General features: G+C 41.1%; 1 protein-coding gene across 1 annotated transcript in view; it reads right to left on the bottom strand.

Moving 5' to 3' along the window:
* Positions 1–238: 238 nt before the first annotated feature.
* Positions 239–17,767, bottom strand: part of nlgn2b (neuroligin 2b) — an 87,320-nt gene continuing 69,791 nt past the window's right edge. Inside the window, exons 5-9 of the mRNA XM_053846166.1 lie at positions 14,372–14,557; positions 8,339–8,604; positions 8,048–8,201; positions 5,577–5,943; positions 239–4,377 (exon numbers count right to left, since the gene is read on the bottom strand). Coding sequence (XP_053702141.1) covers positions 3,462–4,377; positions 5,577–5,943; positions 8,048–8,201; positions 8,339–8,604; positions 14,372–14,557 — 1,889 coding nt within the window. The 3' untranslated portion in view covers positions 239–3,461. The remainder of the gene's footprint in view (positions 4,378–5,576; positions 5,944–8,047; positions 8,202–8,338; positions 8,605–14,371; positions 14,558–17,767) is intronic.

Genomic DNA, 17,767 nt, shown 5'->3' with positions numbered 1-17,767 from the left:
TGATGCAAAGAAGAGACTTGCAGTGATGATTTCCATGTGTATATTATAGACTGCAAAATAGCAATTTCATTTTCAATATATTATCCCATCTGATGATGTTTTTTGTGCTGTGGTTCTGAATCAAATTCATATAAACAAATGGAGTCTGAGCATATAAATATATATATATATATATATATATATATATATATATATATATATATATATATATATATATATATATATATATGTAGTGCTTTAAATCATTCATAACTTGCACCTGCTGTCAAAACGAAAAATCTTGCCAATCACTCAAACCAAACAACAAACAATATTTACAAATTCCAGTTTGTTCTCTTACACTTAAAAAAATGTACAGTAGATTTTTTTTTTTTCAATTCATTTTTTTTTTTCGTCCTCGCAACACACTCCAGTCCAGAGGGATGGCAGTCTAAAATCAGAGTGTGTTCTTCAGAAGCAGACAGGATGCAGGATGCATCACACAGAGGCCTTGCTTGCTGTGTCTGTAAATGTCATTGAAGATTTCTATTTAAAATCAGGTTTTTAAAATACCTGCGCAATGACAGGAGTTATTTCGCCATCATCTTTGGATCACTGTCAGAATAATCCAGTGTTATCCAGGATGTTATTTTTCCGTAATTGTCCCAAGTGTAACCCATCTCTGTGTTCAGTTGTGCGTAAGACGTGAAACTGGCGTGCGAGGCTTCCTCACTGTCATTAATATTTCTTCTACTGTGACCGAGGAGAATCATGACACAACAGAAGAGCAGATGATAAACGATCAGGCAGTCTTCAAACACTTGAAGCATGGAGACGATGTCAGTCACAGACTTATATAGACGTTTCATGTGAACTTGAGATTCTTTTTTTTTTTCCTTTTGTTGTTCCACAGCAACTTAAAAAAGTGCGATCTTCGAGTGAAACAGTGACTGTGCAAACGTCACAGTTGCAAAAGATAAGAGAAACAGCAAAAATAGAAAGGGGAGACGAAGGCTTCCATCAGTCTGTCTCTGGGCATGAAGCGGCACAGCCTCGGTGTTAGGAAATGGGGGAAAAAATAAACAGGAAATATTTACTCTCTTTGTTATAATCATAGTTTTACACAATATTCATCTCTTAATACTTTAATATGTTTTGAAAGTACCACAAAGTGCAGCTGAGTTTGGAACAAAAAATTAAAAGTGCTTTAAAACTGAAAAAGAAAGAGGGCAAAATCATCAAAAAGACAATTATCCACACTTTTAGGGCAAAAAAAAAAAAGACAAAAATAAAAACATGCAAACATCCCAGACAGCAAAGTACATCTTGGATATCAATAGCCGATCTTTTCTTTTTTTCGAGGGACGAATGAAATCTGATTTCTCGTATTAGAAGAGACCAGCCACAGTGCAACATTAAGTGATTTAAAATAAAGACGTGTGGAGCAAAACCCAAATGAAACATTGGCACTTTTATGATGGTAATTCCTTATAAGATACAGTCAGGAGGAACCTCTCCGGACCATCCACTGGACGCCAGTGAGAGAGGAACTTGATCACAGTACTTGGCACCAAGAATGCTGGTAAAAACGAGAGATATCAGAATATCTTTTTTTTTTTCCTCATTCATATCCTTACAATTTATTAATAATACATCAATTACAGTTGTGTTTTTGTATAAAAGACTCCAAAAGGAAAGAAGAGTCTACAAGTGATTGTTGGAGAGAGGAGAGAGGCGGGTGAAGATGGAGACAATGAGGAAAGCTACAAATGGAGAGAGGTGAAACGGGGAGCAACAGATACATGAATGGTCACGATGGCAGTGAGAGAGAGAGAGACAGTGAGATCTAATGGACTTCCCGGATTCCAGGTAGCATCCCGCTAATCATGACTTCCTCTCGGTATATTTCATAAATATATTTTCTTATAAATATTTCTGTATATATATTGTCCGATGAGACACTTCAGTTGTGTTCCCCATTTATGTTATCATTGCCAGACACACCTTAAACAATGAAATCTGTGCCATGGTTGAGGAGAGATCAGAAACTCAACCATCTTAAACAGAGGTTCTCAAGAACTTGGTTGTACTCGAAGATAGACACAACCAAGTGTCAGATTAGAGCTGCTGCCTTTTGTGGACACTACTACTGTGGAGGCACAGCCATCCAAAAACAGACTGAAATTCAAGAAGGAGGATCAACAAATTCTTATTTATTCTAACTCTAAGGAAAAGAGGAGTTTAGTAATTCAGTTCATTTGTCCAATTTGTCTGAACCAGAATAAATGTATTCACTTCTATATGTTATAAATGCTGCATTTAAAGTACCAGTACAAAGGTTAACCTTAGTTTCAGAACTATGATTCACAAATATTACAAAAACTCATTGTTGACAGGACAAAGCACTACACAGATCTTTTGATATTATCATCGCGTCATGATGGATGTGTTCACTGCTTTTAATTCATAAACATAATGTTCTCTAAATATACTACATTGCTGTGAAAGACAGATTAAAATTTTACAAAAAGACCACTGTAAGTTTATGTAAAAGTCCTAAATATTTTGTGTCATTTTATGTCATTTTATATACGTACTTTAAATGCAGTATTTGCTACCTGAGAAAGATACGATGTGCAACCCACTGCAAATGCAAATTGGACAAATGTGAAAATTGTTTTTGTTTTTTTAAATTTAGGTTTAAATCTGTAAAGCAATGTGTAAGTTGAGTTTTACTCAAGTATTCAAAGTCATTTATTAGCGGATATTGAAGTCATCAATGACACAAGAATTGACTACCTAACATCCAAACAATGCAACTGTTTAAGAACTCAAACTGAAAGACTCAATTGTTCTCTCCTCTCATGGGGCCAGATTTCAGTACAGAATGAAGTCTCCAAAAATGAGAACACAAGCAGCTGTTGGGACACAGCGCTCCACACTGTTTGCCAAATTCTTCTTCAAGATTGGGCCTTTTTTAAAGCCGCGTTTTGTACGTTTTAAGAAATCCCCGCCTCATGACTGACAGCCTGCTCGAGCATATGGTGCCTGAGTCAAAGCTGCTCGCTACTTTTGTTCCAGACATGAGTGGAAATGAGTGTTTGTACATCATGTTGGATGTTGTTTCCACAATGACTCAACAATACGTGCAAAGAAAAAAAAAAAAAAAAGCTACATGTGAGACCGAATGTGATTAGCTCTATCATTTTTGTAGAAAGTGTGTGGTTTAAAGCTGCTTTTTTGGTGGATATGCCGTCAGCTTTAACAGTTAAACGGAATATGAGAGTTTAATGAGGCTTTTGGCAAAAAGAGCTTTTCATGATAACCTCTAGGATTACAGCTCAGAGGCTTATCACGGCTAAAATCTTAGCTTCATATGATGACATCATGAGACCAAAGGAAAAAGGAGTGCGTATGGAGGAGTTTGTGTGGTGCGTCTGTGAGAGCCCACTGGGTGGGGGGGGCGGAGCTTGTGCCTGGTCCTATACACGAGTAGTGGAGTGTTGGTGCGGCAGGGCATTGTTGCTGTGGCTCGGGACCGGAGTGGTGGAGGGGGCGGGCACTGGCGGGTACGTGTTGAAGGGGTGGAGTGGCTGCATGCTGCTGATGGTGCTGGGGATCATGGTGATGGTGTTGGCTGTCATCAGCGGCACATCTTCTGGCGCCCGCCGCAGGGCAAGAGTGTAGTCAGGTGGACACACCGGAGGCCGTAGAGGCTCCAGATCGCCCAAGATGCTTCGGGATGGGAGGGGGGTGCCGTGCTCCAGCTCCACTCTTTGCTGCTTCATCTGCAGTGACATCAGCTCTTCCTCCTGACTGAGCGCCAGGTCATTGTGCGGTGGGGCGCCAACCACTCCCATGCCGACACCCATTCCCATTGTAGTGCCGCGCTGTGGGGACAGTCGTCGATGGCGCCTCTGCATGAGTTCATGACGTTTGTCCCGTTTGTAGTAAAGTGCAGCAAAGGCCAGAACATTCAGGAACAGCAGTGAAGCACCTACAGCTACAGTGACGCTCAGCTCGGTGGAATAGTCTCTTGTCTCGCTGGGAAAGGGGGAATACCGGGGTCGCTCTGACTCCTCTGGCTCTGGATCTGGAGGAAGGGTGGAAGTGCCCGGCGGTCGTGTGGAGTGGCCGTTGGTTTTCACCGGGCCTTTCGGCGTCTGCCGTGTGGTGATGGAGCTGAGGTTCTCTTTGTGAAGGCTGTGCAGATGCGGGACCAGTTCCAGCCAGAAGGCGACCTTGTTGGCCCGGTAGTTGTCTCTCACTCGAGGCTTCAGTCCGATATGTAGGTACTGCTTGTCTTTGGAGCTGAACTTGGTCCAGATGACTTCCTCAAAGCGATTTGGCTTGGTGTGGATGAATGTGGTGTCTTGAGGAACAGGTAGGTTTGGATCCCTAAAAAGTAATAAGAGCAACGACAAGTTTTTTTAAAAGCGCTTTACAATGCGTGAGAATCTTCAACCAATCCTCTTCAGAACCTTGAAAATATTGCACATGAAACAGTGTTTACCACCAAACGCTGTTTTAACAGGTGCAAGACTGTAGCTGACTGAAGGACAAATGTGATCAACTTGTTGAACTGTTGAAACAGTTGTGTTGGTTCTGGACAGAGCAAACTGTTTGATCGGTTTTGTTCAAACATCATATGGACTTTTTTCTCGGCTGCAAACCATACCATAACTCCGTCTCGCCACTCATAATAATTAAAGCAGACTGAAGGTTTCTTTTTTTGTATAAAAGACTTTATCTGAAAGGTAAATCTTAACTTGCAGATTAAGAGACGAATGGTATCTAAGATATAAAAAATGTTGACATGAAAGTTATGTTAAATATTAGTGTTAAACTCAATGTCAAGTCACCTTGTGCACCAGCAGAAGCTTCAAACATGATGATGTGACACAAAGACTGCAGTGATTCACCTTTGCCGTTCAACTGGCTGTTTTCAAACAATGATCACCAAACTCAATGTTTAATATCCAAAAACAAACAAACAAACAAGGAACAACAACGACAAATAAGATGCAGAGAGAAGGGAATTTGGTGAAAGATGGTGGTCTTTTGTCTTATGAGGTAGAGTCATGTGTGAAGGAGTACAATTTTTGTTTGTTTTGTTTGTAATGAACCACAGAGAGATTATGCTAAAATCGTGTGTAGGTCTGCCAGTTACAGGCTGTTCATAGTGATGGGTAGATGAGGTATCGTGAAACAGTATTGCAAGGTTGATAAAACAGTGTCCTGATTTTCAGATGCTACTAGATGGCGCTCTTGGCTTAGAAATAATCAGGTTTTATTGTTCAAGACGATACAATTTACAGCAGACAGTGCCATCTGGTGGCCTCTGAGAATCAGGACACTGTTTCATGAAACCTCATCACCTGTTCAATACTGTGTCATAACACCTGATCTACCCATCACTAGCTGTTCAAGAAGTACACTTTCTGTTCAGTTCACGATGAAGTGGGTCACAACAATGGAAGGCTTATTATAGCTTTGTTCACACTTAAATGAGCCCTTTCATTGACATTTCTCTGAGGACTTAATATTTTCAAAGACTGAATATGAGATGTTTGAGTATGACGTCTACATTTGCTCACCCTGTCTTTGCAAAGTTGGTCCAATATGTCATCACGACGGCGCTCAGCATCACATCATTCTTCGAGAAGTTGCAGGGGAATAGGTCGTTGGCGCCCACCATGGGGATCCCGAACACATAGGGGATCTCGTCTCCATGGGCGGCATCTGCCCACTCAGGACGGGCCTCGGTCTGACAGTGGTGGTGGAAGGTGTAGAAGTACACCGGGGACTGAAACTCAGCGTGCAGTTTTGCTGTGGCGACGGCTGGTGCCACCCACTGGTGATCCGTGAAGAGAGCAAGGAGGGTCTTCCTCCGCATGTCGCTGTTGTCCCTGTCAGCCCAGTCTGTGTACATGAACTTTATGGTTTCCCTCAAGATGTCTTTCCCTATGGAAAAAAGACAATGATGCATCACAACTGGTGTGTGGTAAAGTTAGGCTTGTCTCCCAAGAAATGGCACTCTAATAAAAAAACAAAAAATTGTATACTCGCATATTGTAGCCAGGAATATAATTCTGTTGGAAGGATGCACATGGACTCTGAGCTTTTGTAAGGAATCCTGCATTTATTGCACTCACTTATTACTCCAAATCTGACTGCATGTACAGCGTAAATATGATTTTGACAAAAGCCAGACTGCAGAGAAAAAGCACGTTGCCAGCAAGCACAGTTCAGTTAGAATCATTTATTTATCAAGAGTAAAGTATCATGGTCAGAAAGACTAGATACATTCCAAAATTATACACATTTTTATTTTGTTCCCCTAATTTAGTTGTCCTTAATAAAAGGAGAACAAGTGGCTGTCAAATTGAACCGTAATTCTCTAATAAACAATAGATGAATGTCAAGAGGTCTCAGAATCAATAAGCAGCTCGGGTGTTAATTTAGCCAGCGACTCTATAGATTCATCATGTTAGCAGAGACCAATGCAGGTTATTCTCTCGCAGAGGGCTGGTGATCACTCACGTCCACTGCACTTGCTCGAGGAATTTCTTTTGCAGAATCACTTCTGTGTGTGAAGCTTGATGCCCACAGTCGTGGTGATGCAGAACCATTAAAGATTTCAAAAACGGCATCAGCTAAATCACGTCTGTATAACAGTGAATGAGTCACTGGACCAAACAGGTCACTGGCTTTTAATGCAAAACCACTCAAATGGTTTCAGTAACAAATGGTGCAGCGACTGTTGCCAACAGATGTGTTCACAAAAAGTGCTGTCTCCATGTATTACTGTCTTGCCAGTCCATTGCATGTGCAGTGTAGATAGCCACTCAGATAAACTCTTCCATTAAACCTTCAGCCAGAAGTCTTCTAGACTGTAGGAGTGTCCGGGAATGTTTTGAATGTGTTGTGACTGATAATAAGTGTCAACAATCCACTCATTTACTGCTTCTTTAATGTCATATTATGTATGCAATATTGAATGTAGCAACTGAATTGATGACAGTTGTTCACGGTACACACATAATGATGGCAAGCCCACTTATCTCTCATAAGATTATCCTGCTAGATAATCCTGTGTTCTGGGGGATTTGTCCCGATGACATTTGTAAATGTTAAACGTGTTCAGTATTTACAATCAGAAACCTCCATGTGAGTGGGGAGAGCTGACGGCTCCCGACTTAAACAGTGCCACTCATTCTCACTCCCAATCTTTAAGTGACTTTTTGTGTCCATTTTTCACGCCAAAGTCGGCCTTTAGCGACGCATGTTGACACAATAGGCTGACAGTTGAAGCACATGTTCTGTCTTCCAAGTCATATTCTGTCACCGTGGGCAGTGAGTCACATAAAACACAAATGGACCTTGGGGTCAGCCACAGAATGGCTCTCCTATCACTCTGTATGCTACGTTTCACCTGGTAAATGATGCACCTCAAACAACTTCAGTCACCGTGCTGTCAGTCAGGAGGAGAGCGCCATGAAATGCTATCGTCTCCCCTGCAGATCCCAAACTGGATTGCATGTCTGACTTTCACTTCCATTCTGCAAGCACTGCGTGTGTTCCTGTCGTTTAGATGTGATTCTTTTCTTCAAGATATTTATGTAAAAAAAACAAAAAAAAAAACACCCAAAACCACTGTCATTCTTGCCGCTTTTGTGTGGCATGTTTTCCATTTGTTGCAATTTTTATTCTTTGTTTTATCCCATGTGGTCACTAGAGATTTCTGGCTTGGAGGTCAGGATTCTAGGACAGTGGAGGGTCATAATCTTGATGTGTGAATTGTGTGGGGGGAGACTATTGGGGCGCACCACAGACATTACACTTCACTAGCAGATTAAAAAAAACAAAAACTAAGATCTTGATAACCCTTGTGATTATCCCACTTTGCTCTGCTTGCACTTTACTCCGCCGCAACTGTTTGTCATTGCAATAACCAGTTAGGATTCAGTCAAACTTTGAAGACAATACTTTCTGCCAAAACTACAAACATGCTTCTGTCAGTATGTAGGCATGCAGTATCTACAGTATGGCAAGAAAAGCCACCCACCGTATTGATATCCATACAGATTGTCTACAAAGTTGGAGATGGTGTAGTCGAATGACGCTGAAGTTATGCCGTCCTCTCCTTCGCTGTCATCCACAAACTTCAGGCCTTCTCCCTGGTTGACACCCAGCAGTATGTCGTAGTTCAGGAACTCGCCCTGGTGTCACACACACACACACACACACACACAGAGCTGGATGTGACACAGAACTTAATCACTCACTGAAGGCTAGGAGATGGATACCATGATGGGCTGGCCAGTTTCATTAAAGTGATTCATGAATCAGCGCTGACCTGCTGCATCAGTATCTCAGGGTCGTCCGGCACCACGTCACCATCCACCACTGGTCCAAAGGCAATGTGGTAGCGAGCTGGCTGGATGTCTTGATCGACTAACTCACGGAAACTCTTCCTCCTCAGACATTCCACCAGCTCCGCCATGTCTCCCAGAGTGCAGCCCACCTTTCTGGCCAGGATCTTGGTGTACATCACCGGGCGGTAGTTGACAGACCAGCTGGAAATGGCCGACCCACTCTGAGCGATGGCTCGCTGGAATAGGCCTGTGCAAAACAGAAAGCCCAGAATCAAAGAAAAGCCTTGTCTTCCGCTGAAACACATTTTGATTCCAACACTCTCTCGCCTGCAGCTGAGGAGGCCTTCAAGGCCAGCGTTAAATAATGCACATGTCAAAGGCGTGATTGTAGATCATTACATACCAAGGAGGATGAAAAAGACGCCCTGCTGCTTCTTTCCATGAGGAACTCTTAATGATCACTCGCCTGCGCTTCACTTATACCCGGCGAGAGAGGGAGAGCGGTGACAGCTCACAGTGGTGGGCTTGATGGCCGCGCGGAATCAAACAAGGACAGACGGGGATAAGACAAGAGAGACGCTGAAAGAAAACCGCTTGTGCTGTGCCACCTCTGCACTGTTATGCAAAGTGGCTTGCTGTCCCTCTGTTTTATCTGCAGATTCTGCCATTAATATTTAAGCTCCTCCATATTCTGCATGTGCCCCACCTCCGCTCCTTTCCCTGTGAAATCAATTAAGATGCCTCTGGGCTGCAGCTCTGCCTCCACTCATCCCACCTCTGCACACACCTGGTTTGGTGTCGGAGACCAATTTCGTAATGAAGAGGAAACATTTCCTTTGCCACAAATGCATTGACTGGGAGGGTGAATTGGAACTATATTAATATAGATGAGCAGATCGGTCCGAAGTGGTCCAAAGCCTCGGGGCACCAGAACTTTTTACAAGTTTATACAAGAGCCAACAGCGGCCAACATTAGTATGACTGATGGTTGATGGGGTTTCATGGAACAGTGACCTCATTTTGAGATGGCGCTGCATGTTGCACAATATGTAGCTTTGAACAACTATTTTGAAATAGCCTCTCGTCGTTTTTAAACCAAGAGCGCCACGTAATGAGCTAGGAAATTGAGGATACTGTTTCATGAAACCTCATGACCCCATTACGACCATCAACTGCTGTTTCTTGGGTGCCACTCGAAGCCTGTCAATGGTAAATAAGCATGTACGGTACAAGACTAGAAATGAACGTGTTATATGTCCTTCATGTGTCATCCTAATATAAATCATGTAAAATATCAATCCTTCCATTATTCAAACCAAAACATAACCTCTACTGCTGCGGGCAAATCTGAATCACTCCCCAGTTAGAGGAGAGCCGTGTTCTGCAGATGAACGTTGCCCACTTTCACGGTCAAAGTTTCAACTGTAAATGTCAGTGTGCTGCTGTTCATACCTCGTGTGAGGCTCAGTGTTGGACTGGCCTAATCATATGACAGCAGCGTATTGTTTGCACACGTAGGAACAAACCACGTGTCAACGAATACACAACACAGCAACTTTAGATGTTGTCTGACTGTCTGAGAGAGTTTCCTGCATCATTCATGTTCATAGTTAGGGAGAACGGGACAAGGAGACTCATAAGGGAACTGTATTGTGACTATAAAATCCAGGTTTTGCATCGAACATAACTAAATTATATAGTTGTAAGAATGCATTTCCAATTACAAGTGTGTTAACTGGAGTGTTGTTTAAAAAAAAAGTATTTCCAAAGTTAAGTTAGAATCTCTGTAGAGTTTGGAAGTCAAAGCCATGTTCCCCTCCATCCCCTTGGCAGTGTACAAGCAAAAGGGAAACTCCTGTTTCCTGAGGAATTTAGTGAGTCCACAGAACCGCTTTGCTGAGATCCCACTCAGAATAGTGCTCACAATCCCAAGCGGGATGGAGACACAGGACACATTTGGAGAGATACAAGCAAGAAAAACCACCTGGGGAGGTCATACTAGCACTTGAAACAGAGAAAGAAAAATAAAATGAAAAAGGAAAAACTCCTCAATGCGTGACATTTCCTGACTCCGTACTCTCACATACAGTACACAGGCACATATCGTCACGACTTTCTCAAGTGAGGGGCCAATATGGCTTCATGAAACGGAGTTCACATTTTCCAAAGCAAGTGGAAGGTCAATATTTGGCTTGTTTGTCTTTGAATAGCTTTTTCAATGAAACCTCACATCGTTTTTAAAGCAGCAGCGCCACCTACTGAGCTCTTCAAATGAGCACCAGTTTCATAAAACCGCTTTAGCCATCACTATTTCTGACACTTATTTCCGTGTATTACGATTGATGATATGATTCATTGTACCATAGTGACTGATTTTATACTCCCTCCGATCTGAGTAGGGGGAGATATTTGCAAATTCTTACCCTCACGTTGTCCCACAGAAGGTACAAACCATCTTTTCACATCAAGATTACGCTCCTGAGGGAGACACTGATCAAAAGGCCACCAGCTAGTTCAGACACTTTCTTATCTTGAGCGATGCCGCATTTCATAAAAAAAAAGCATCACTGCAGCTGCATTATGACGTGATAGAAAATGTTTCAAGCTGAACTTAATAGTAGGAAAAGTAGGAAATATAGACACACTAAATATAGAGTCGCACCACTGACTATAGTGAGCCTCAGTGAGAGACTGTCTACGTCCGCATGGTGCTGCTATATGTTTTATTAGAACTTGACTAATATTCAACCTTATTATTGATAGTGTCTAGATGATTTGGCAGAATTCCATATATGTGGGAGACTTGATGAGACCCTGGACCGCTAGTGTGTTTACTGGCAAGCTTCTTAATAACCCACCTGCGCGACCCATTTGCCGAGGGTCTGCGACGTGCGGCCCACCTCCACTTCCAGACATGTATATTTCACTACGCCCACCCTCGGCATTCTGAGCCCTCTCATTCATGAACATTTAATGTTTTGCCGGCTGAAGGTCAGAGCCTCAATGCCAGACTTAAAACTCTAATAATAACACAATATGAATTCTTGGTTAGCAGCCAACTCTCTTCACCTACTGAGCTTTCCTGCCACAGTCACAACAGAGGATTAGAGACGGAACATCTGCTGGCTGTGCAGACTTCGAAACATATTTATTTCAGGAATCTCAAATGTTGATTGTGGATGTTTAATTCCATCCGATACACATGAAATGACGGACATTGGATTTTTGTGTCGCTATCTTTTAAAGTCAATAGTCGCCCACAATCTCAGAACCCAAGGTCACCTTTTATTGACAGTGAGAACTTTATTTTCATCAAAAAATCCAACAATCGAAGTCCTTAAATGTTCAATTTAACAACAACAAAACTGAGCGCTTTTCTTAAAACATTCTGGTAATACAAATTCCACTTTGTACAGTAGACTACTACTACTACAAATGCTCAGTAGTCAGACTAAAGGCAAGATTATTCACGCAAGCAACACAATATTCTAGATGATGTTTGATTTTTGTTTTCAGGTATAGAATGTTGAACTCTCCATGACGTGGATGAGACAAACCATAATCATCTTTATGTGGCCAGGTATGAATGTGTATCCGTGAAATTCTGTGCCCTATAGTGAATATACGACATGAATATAATGCATTCAAAAAACAAGACGGATGTCTGTGATGTTTGTGATATCACAATTTAGGGCCATATTTTTCAAAACCTGTCACCACTCGCTCCCTACTTAGTACTATATATATATATATATATATATATAAAATAGTCATTACTTTTCCATGTAAATGAGATGTTAATGTCGGTATTATCAGATGTAAAGAATCACAAGTACAGTATTGGATATTACCACATTTTTAACTGGTAAAATGAATAAAGAAACATGACTATCGGCGTTGCCTTGGAAATAGACTACCTCAGAAGCTGATATGACTTGAGGAGCGGAAATAGCAAACATTGTTTAGGATAAACAGATACCAGAATATTATGGGGCAAAACAGGTACATTTTGTTTAATCTGACAGTAAAAATCCTCCTATTCAAATTCAGCCACAACAAAGAGCCATTTTTTGAAGAGCAGAGTAGAAAAGAGGAGCTCCTCAAGATCAGAATTGACATTCCGTCACCTCGGCACATGGTGGTCCAGATAGGATGGTGGTGGCCATACACCGTTCTCGCCTTCGTATTTGAGAACGGCGGGTCACCTCAGGATCAGTGAACATCATTAGCTATTCTATTCTAGGTGAGAGGTGCGTCACAAGCGTCAGAGGCAAAGAGAGGCAATATGGGTCAGTTCACGTCTCTCATATGGCAAGCATGAACTTAATGTTCAACCCTCATAATGTTGTTTCGGATTTGCTGAGTAACGATTACACAAGATCAACTAACATTTTATTCACAGTCTGGAATCAGGATGAGTCAGATCTTAATGCACATTTTTGAACTTTCAGCCATCACAGTTTAAAACCCAAAACTGTGCTCAGCAGTCAGATAATTCTCCACTTAGACAGTGTTCCCACCGAGCCACTCGGAGAACTTGTAGTGTTGCGCGCAATATGCTCCATGTACCGCTAGATATAGAATTGGGCTTTCAAATATCACAGAGCCAATTCAGCGTCCAGACAGGATTACGGCTTCTGTGTCAGTCCAGTTCATTGATCTTAGACACAAATGGAATTATGGTATTTAGGGATTATTACAAAGTCGCTGGTCCAAAGTGAATGACGGTGAGAGGAGTAATTCCTCGGTTTCATGGGGATTTCGACTTCTGATTGAGGCTATGCTCACGTGATTGAGCTAAATGCACTTTCTATGAATGCAGTCTTTTTTAAAATGACATTTTAAAGAGAGTGTTTGAGGCTCAAGTTTTCATCTTCCTCTTTATTTTATTTTATTTTTTTAAATATATTTTAATAGTGCCTAATAATATCATCATCATCATCATAATTTTAGTACTGGAATGTTCTTGTATTTGTATTTTCAGGATGAATATTGCATTCAAAGGCCCAAAATACGTCTGAGCATCACAAACAACAATAATAACCACAGACAGCGGAAGCATTCCAGTAGTGTAAAAATCTTTGAGCATACCTATTCGGCTACCGTGGAGTTAGAGTGTTGTTTATACAGTACATGTGAAATAAATGTTTCATGATTAATTTCACAAGATATTTGTTCATTTTTTATCTTTTAATTCTTTTTTTCCAACCATTATGCTCTTTTTACAGGCATTTTAAAAATATATAAAGTCTATGCACAGTACTTCATATATAGTCATTATTATTGTTTTTTTCAATTTTGATAATTTGCATGTTTATTAAGGATCGTATTATTTCTCTCTGTGCTGTCATTTACCTACATTTTCAAAAACAACGAACACAGTTCACATATGTCAGTAAAACTTTCATATAGTTCGTATTCTTTAATGTCTTACTAAAATTTACTATTTGCTCTTCTCTCTGTTTCCAACAAGGTTTTTATATTCACTACCTGTTGGTTTTGGCGCATTCATATTGTCTCAACAAGTCCGCCTGGACGATGACAGAGCAGACATCGGCTCAGCTCAAAATCAGAAGCAAGTAATGGATGTTTTTTTGTTTGTCTTTTTTGTGAGGAAATAATTTTGGTTGACATTGCATTTCTTGTTTGATGTTTTTTCTGTTTAAATATACATTTTTAATGCCTTTTTTCATTCATATTTTTTCAAACAATGACAGAAACAAAATCATTTTGCCACACCTTAAAAATTCAAAAATAATAAAAACTTCTCCTTCTTTAAATGTGTTTTTCAGAGTGTGATTTGTGTCCTCTGGATGTAGGTGTGTTTGTTTGGTGCTGTTTTGGTATGACTGGTGATCTCAACTGTGCTAGCATAAGGTAAACAATAAATGCATTTTGCATACATACTTCAACCTAACATACACATTATGTCCAGTACAGAGCTTTAACTTTGAGCAAAATCATTCGTTTTAAATGGGAAATGTGACATGATAAAAAAAAAAAAAAAAAATTACCCTCAGAGTGGTGGGAGAGGATGAGGAGGTTCACACAGGCTGCACCAGCTCCAGAGCCAAATATGGTGATTCTCTCTGGGTCTCCTCCAAAGTGGCCAATGTTTTCGTTTAGCCAGCGAAGAGCTTGGATCTGGTCCAACAAGCCATAGTTTCCTTTGGCGGACTGGTCTCCTGTGCTCAGGAACCCTGCAGGGGTTTCAACACAGAGTGAACACATGAAGCATCAGCCCAGAGAATCAGCAGGGTAAAAGTACTTTGCCTCTTGTCATGTAAAAACGGCTAAAAATAGAAGATAATTGTCAGAAACTCATTTAATGGATGCTTTGACACAGACAGCTCTGACGATATCACAAGGCTGGAGCACCGACCTCAGCTTGTCACAACAAAGAATACAGCCACCACAACATTCACATTTCCACAACTCAACTCAGTGTGATTTAATAAGTCCGGCTAAATGTCACAGCATTCATCATTCCACTCTTTCGATTCTGGATCAATGTCCATGGTAATATGTACACAATAATGTGTCACCGGCATAATAAAGCGATACATTTGGGGGAAAATGAAATGTGTTCTGTAGAAAATGTAAAAGATAGTGACACGACATCTATGTAGATTGGGCTATAGTTGACTGACGGCAGCAGAACAGAAGAGGTCGAGGAAAAGTTTGGAAAAGAGAAAGAAAGGAAGAGTGGGGAGAGGTGCTGCATGCTGGGACCATGGCTGGAGGAGAGCTAACTACGATCATGGACAGAAGGAAGGTAGGAGTATGTGCAGGAAACCAAGGGGAAGGAAAGTACGGTTGGGGATTGGAGGATGAGTTGTAGGCTGTACGTGACGAATGTTGGTGAGGTGAAGAGGATCGTGACCTTGAAGCTTAAAATTGATGGAACGATAGTGAGTCAGAGCCTCCACCAACAAGTAGGATCGATGCAGGACAAGAAAGAAAGGTGAGTTCTGCAGACCAGGCTACGTAGGGGGAGGGATGGATGGTGGTAGATTTTGCAAAGAAGCTAGAGATGGCAGTGGTGAACACGTGTTTCCAGAGAGACACAGGGTCACACACAGGAGTGGAGGGAGGAGATCATGTGCAGACGGTGGATCTGAATTAAATAGGTGACTGGAAGATGTCAGGGGAGGGTATAGACTGACACCACACATATGCAGGTGACCTGTAGGATGACCACTAGGTTACAAGAATAAGAAAGACAGTGAGGGTGTAGATTAAACAGAAGTAGCCGAGACAGGAAAGGCATAGTTTCAGGTCGGGTTCTAGCAACGGTGTGGAAGGAAACAGCCTAAAATATTTATTTATGAATCACCAGGAAAAGAAAGAAGAATAAGGAAACCTGGGAATGGAACAGCAAGGTCAAATCGTAGGTCGGACAAAGGGCAAAGAGAAAGGGACCGGTCCTGTTCGCTATGGTGGTGGACAGGCTGATGGATGAGGTCAGAGAGGAGCCTCTGTGGACAATGATGTTTGCAAATGACATAGTGATTTGTTGAGTGAAAAGGGAGTGAGGTTGGTGGTTGCGAAATAAGGAAAAAAATGGGGGGTAAAGAGAGGCTAATGGATGTAACGCGAGTGACATTGAGTGTATCGGGGAGAAGCACAGAGTAGGTTCTGGTGATGGGAAATAATAGAAGAAGAAGTATCACACTTGACCCATTGCATGACCAAAACACCTTACAAGAGAACAGTGATTTGCTGTTCCATAACATTATATTCAGGATAAAATGATGTTTGAATAGCAGTGCACTGGTGAGGCAACTGTGGATGATGGAGGGGACCAGATCAGGAGGTTCCATATTCAGCCAAACGTTCCGCTGTATACGACACAGTGGTGCAGCGATATTAAAATGTTGCAGTGATACAGCAGAGGGAAAGAGAAAGGTGTTCCCGGAGCTGCCCAGTGAATGAAGCTGTATATTGTAAAGGGCAGCAGGAGCTATAAAGAACAGCACAGGGAGCTCAACAAGACAGCAGGCAGAAGAGAGCAGTCAGCACGTTTCCAGCGTGGCGAATGCAAATGAAGTTTTATTGTTGATGATCCGAATGTGATGATGACACTAACCGTGGTGATGATAACCTGCGACACCTCTCGACAACAATCATGCTCTCGCTCCACGTCCGTGCTGCAGACAACAGCACTTTACACCTGGAGTGTTTCTGCCATAATGATGATTCATTCGACCGTGTCCAAATTCTTGCTGAAATCATTCATTCATTTCATATCTCTGTTGAATCAGTTTCAGGGGACATTTGTCTGTGGATATTCATGAATGCTGCCATTGCGACTTCTTCTTGAATATGCAGTGGAGATGAAGAAAATATTGGTGGTTTGTCATTGAACCTCCATCTTCAGGGTTCCTTCCCAGAATCTGCCCCAGATTCCCTCACTGAAGTGTATATGAAGTTCACACAAAGAATATCTTCATGCAGTATAAATATCTACTAAAATTAAACATGTAACCAGGTCAGTTGAAGATTCGGGATTGTGTCTTCCAAAAATGGAACTTGCCAAGTAACCAATAACATTCTAATGTCAGTACATTGTAGCCTTTCAATGATGTCAGAAATATGACAAAAAGGAGGTTTAAATTAAATGACTTTAGATTGATGCTTATTCAGTAAATTTTTTTTAAGTTGTTTTTTTTTTTTTTTTACAATGCATAATTGTACTTCTATAAACTTGAAAAAACTGCCCCTCCTTTTAATCTCATTTCACAAACTTATTACATCAACATATAATGTTGGTACAGAAAAACAAGGACTGCTCCTTAAAAAATCATAACAAAATTAACATACATATTCCAAGGTCCTTTGTTCCCACACACAAATCTATTTATTTAAATGTATTTTTATTTTTATTTCAAAGTTCTCAGTGCTTTTCATCCTGCTTTTCTGTCTTTTTTCACATACCATATTACACATAACCATGTAAGTTACGCGGAAATACATTCAACACATATGAGAGGTGATTACTGACTATATTAATGTTGCATTTAGAGCCAGCTTGATGCTCTCAATTAAATCTCTCTTTTCCCCCTCACCTCTGATATGAATAAGGTTCAGTGATGGGCACGAAGGTAGAATTCAGGAAGTGTTTCTTTTTTTCAAAAACAGAAGACTGAAGTGGTCAGAAATGTAGCACATTGGCAACTTAAAAGAATTCACAGCAACAGTGGTCTTGACTACAATCCAGAGTCGACCACGTCAGAGTCCGAGACAAGACCAAACCACTGAAAATATGGGCTTGTGGACATAAAAATCCTAATCTTTTACACTATTTTTCTAGTTCTCTACATTCTTCCTTCAGCATCCAGCATCCTCTCCTTTCTCAACTCATTCTTTTGACATTACAAAGGCTCTGTATCTGTAATATTTTTGAAGAA

The sequence above is a fragment of the Synchiropus splendidus genome, chromosome 17, assembly GCF_027744825.2.
Source record: "Synchiropus splendidus isolate RoL2022-P1 chromosome 17, RoL_Sspl_1.0, whole genome shotgun sequence".
Classification (NCBI taxonomy): domain Eukaryota; kingdom Metazoa; phylum Chordata; class Actinopteri; order Syngnathiformes; family Callionymidae; genus Synchiropus; species Synchiropus splendidus.
Note: the sequence above shows the minus strand (reverse complement) of the source record. Positions and strands in the feature narration are given on the sequence as shown.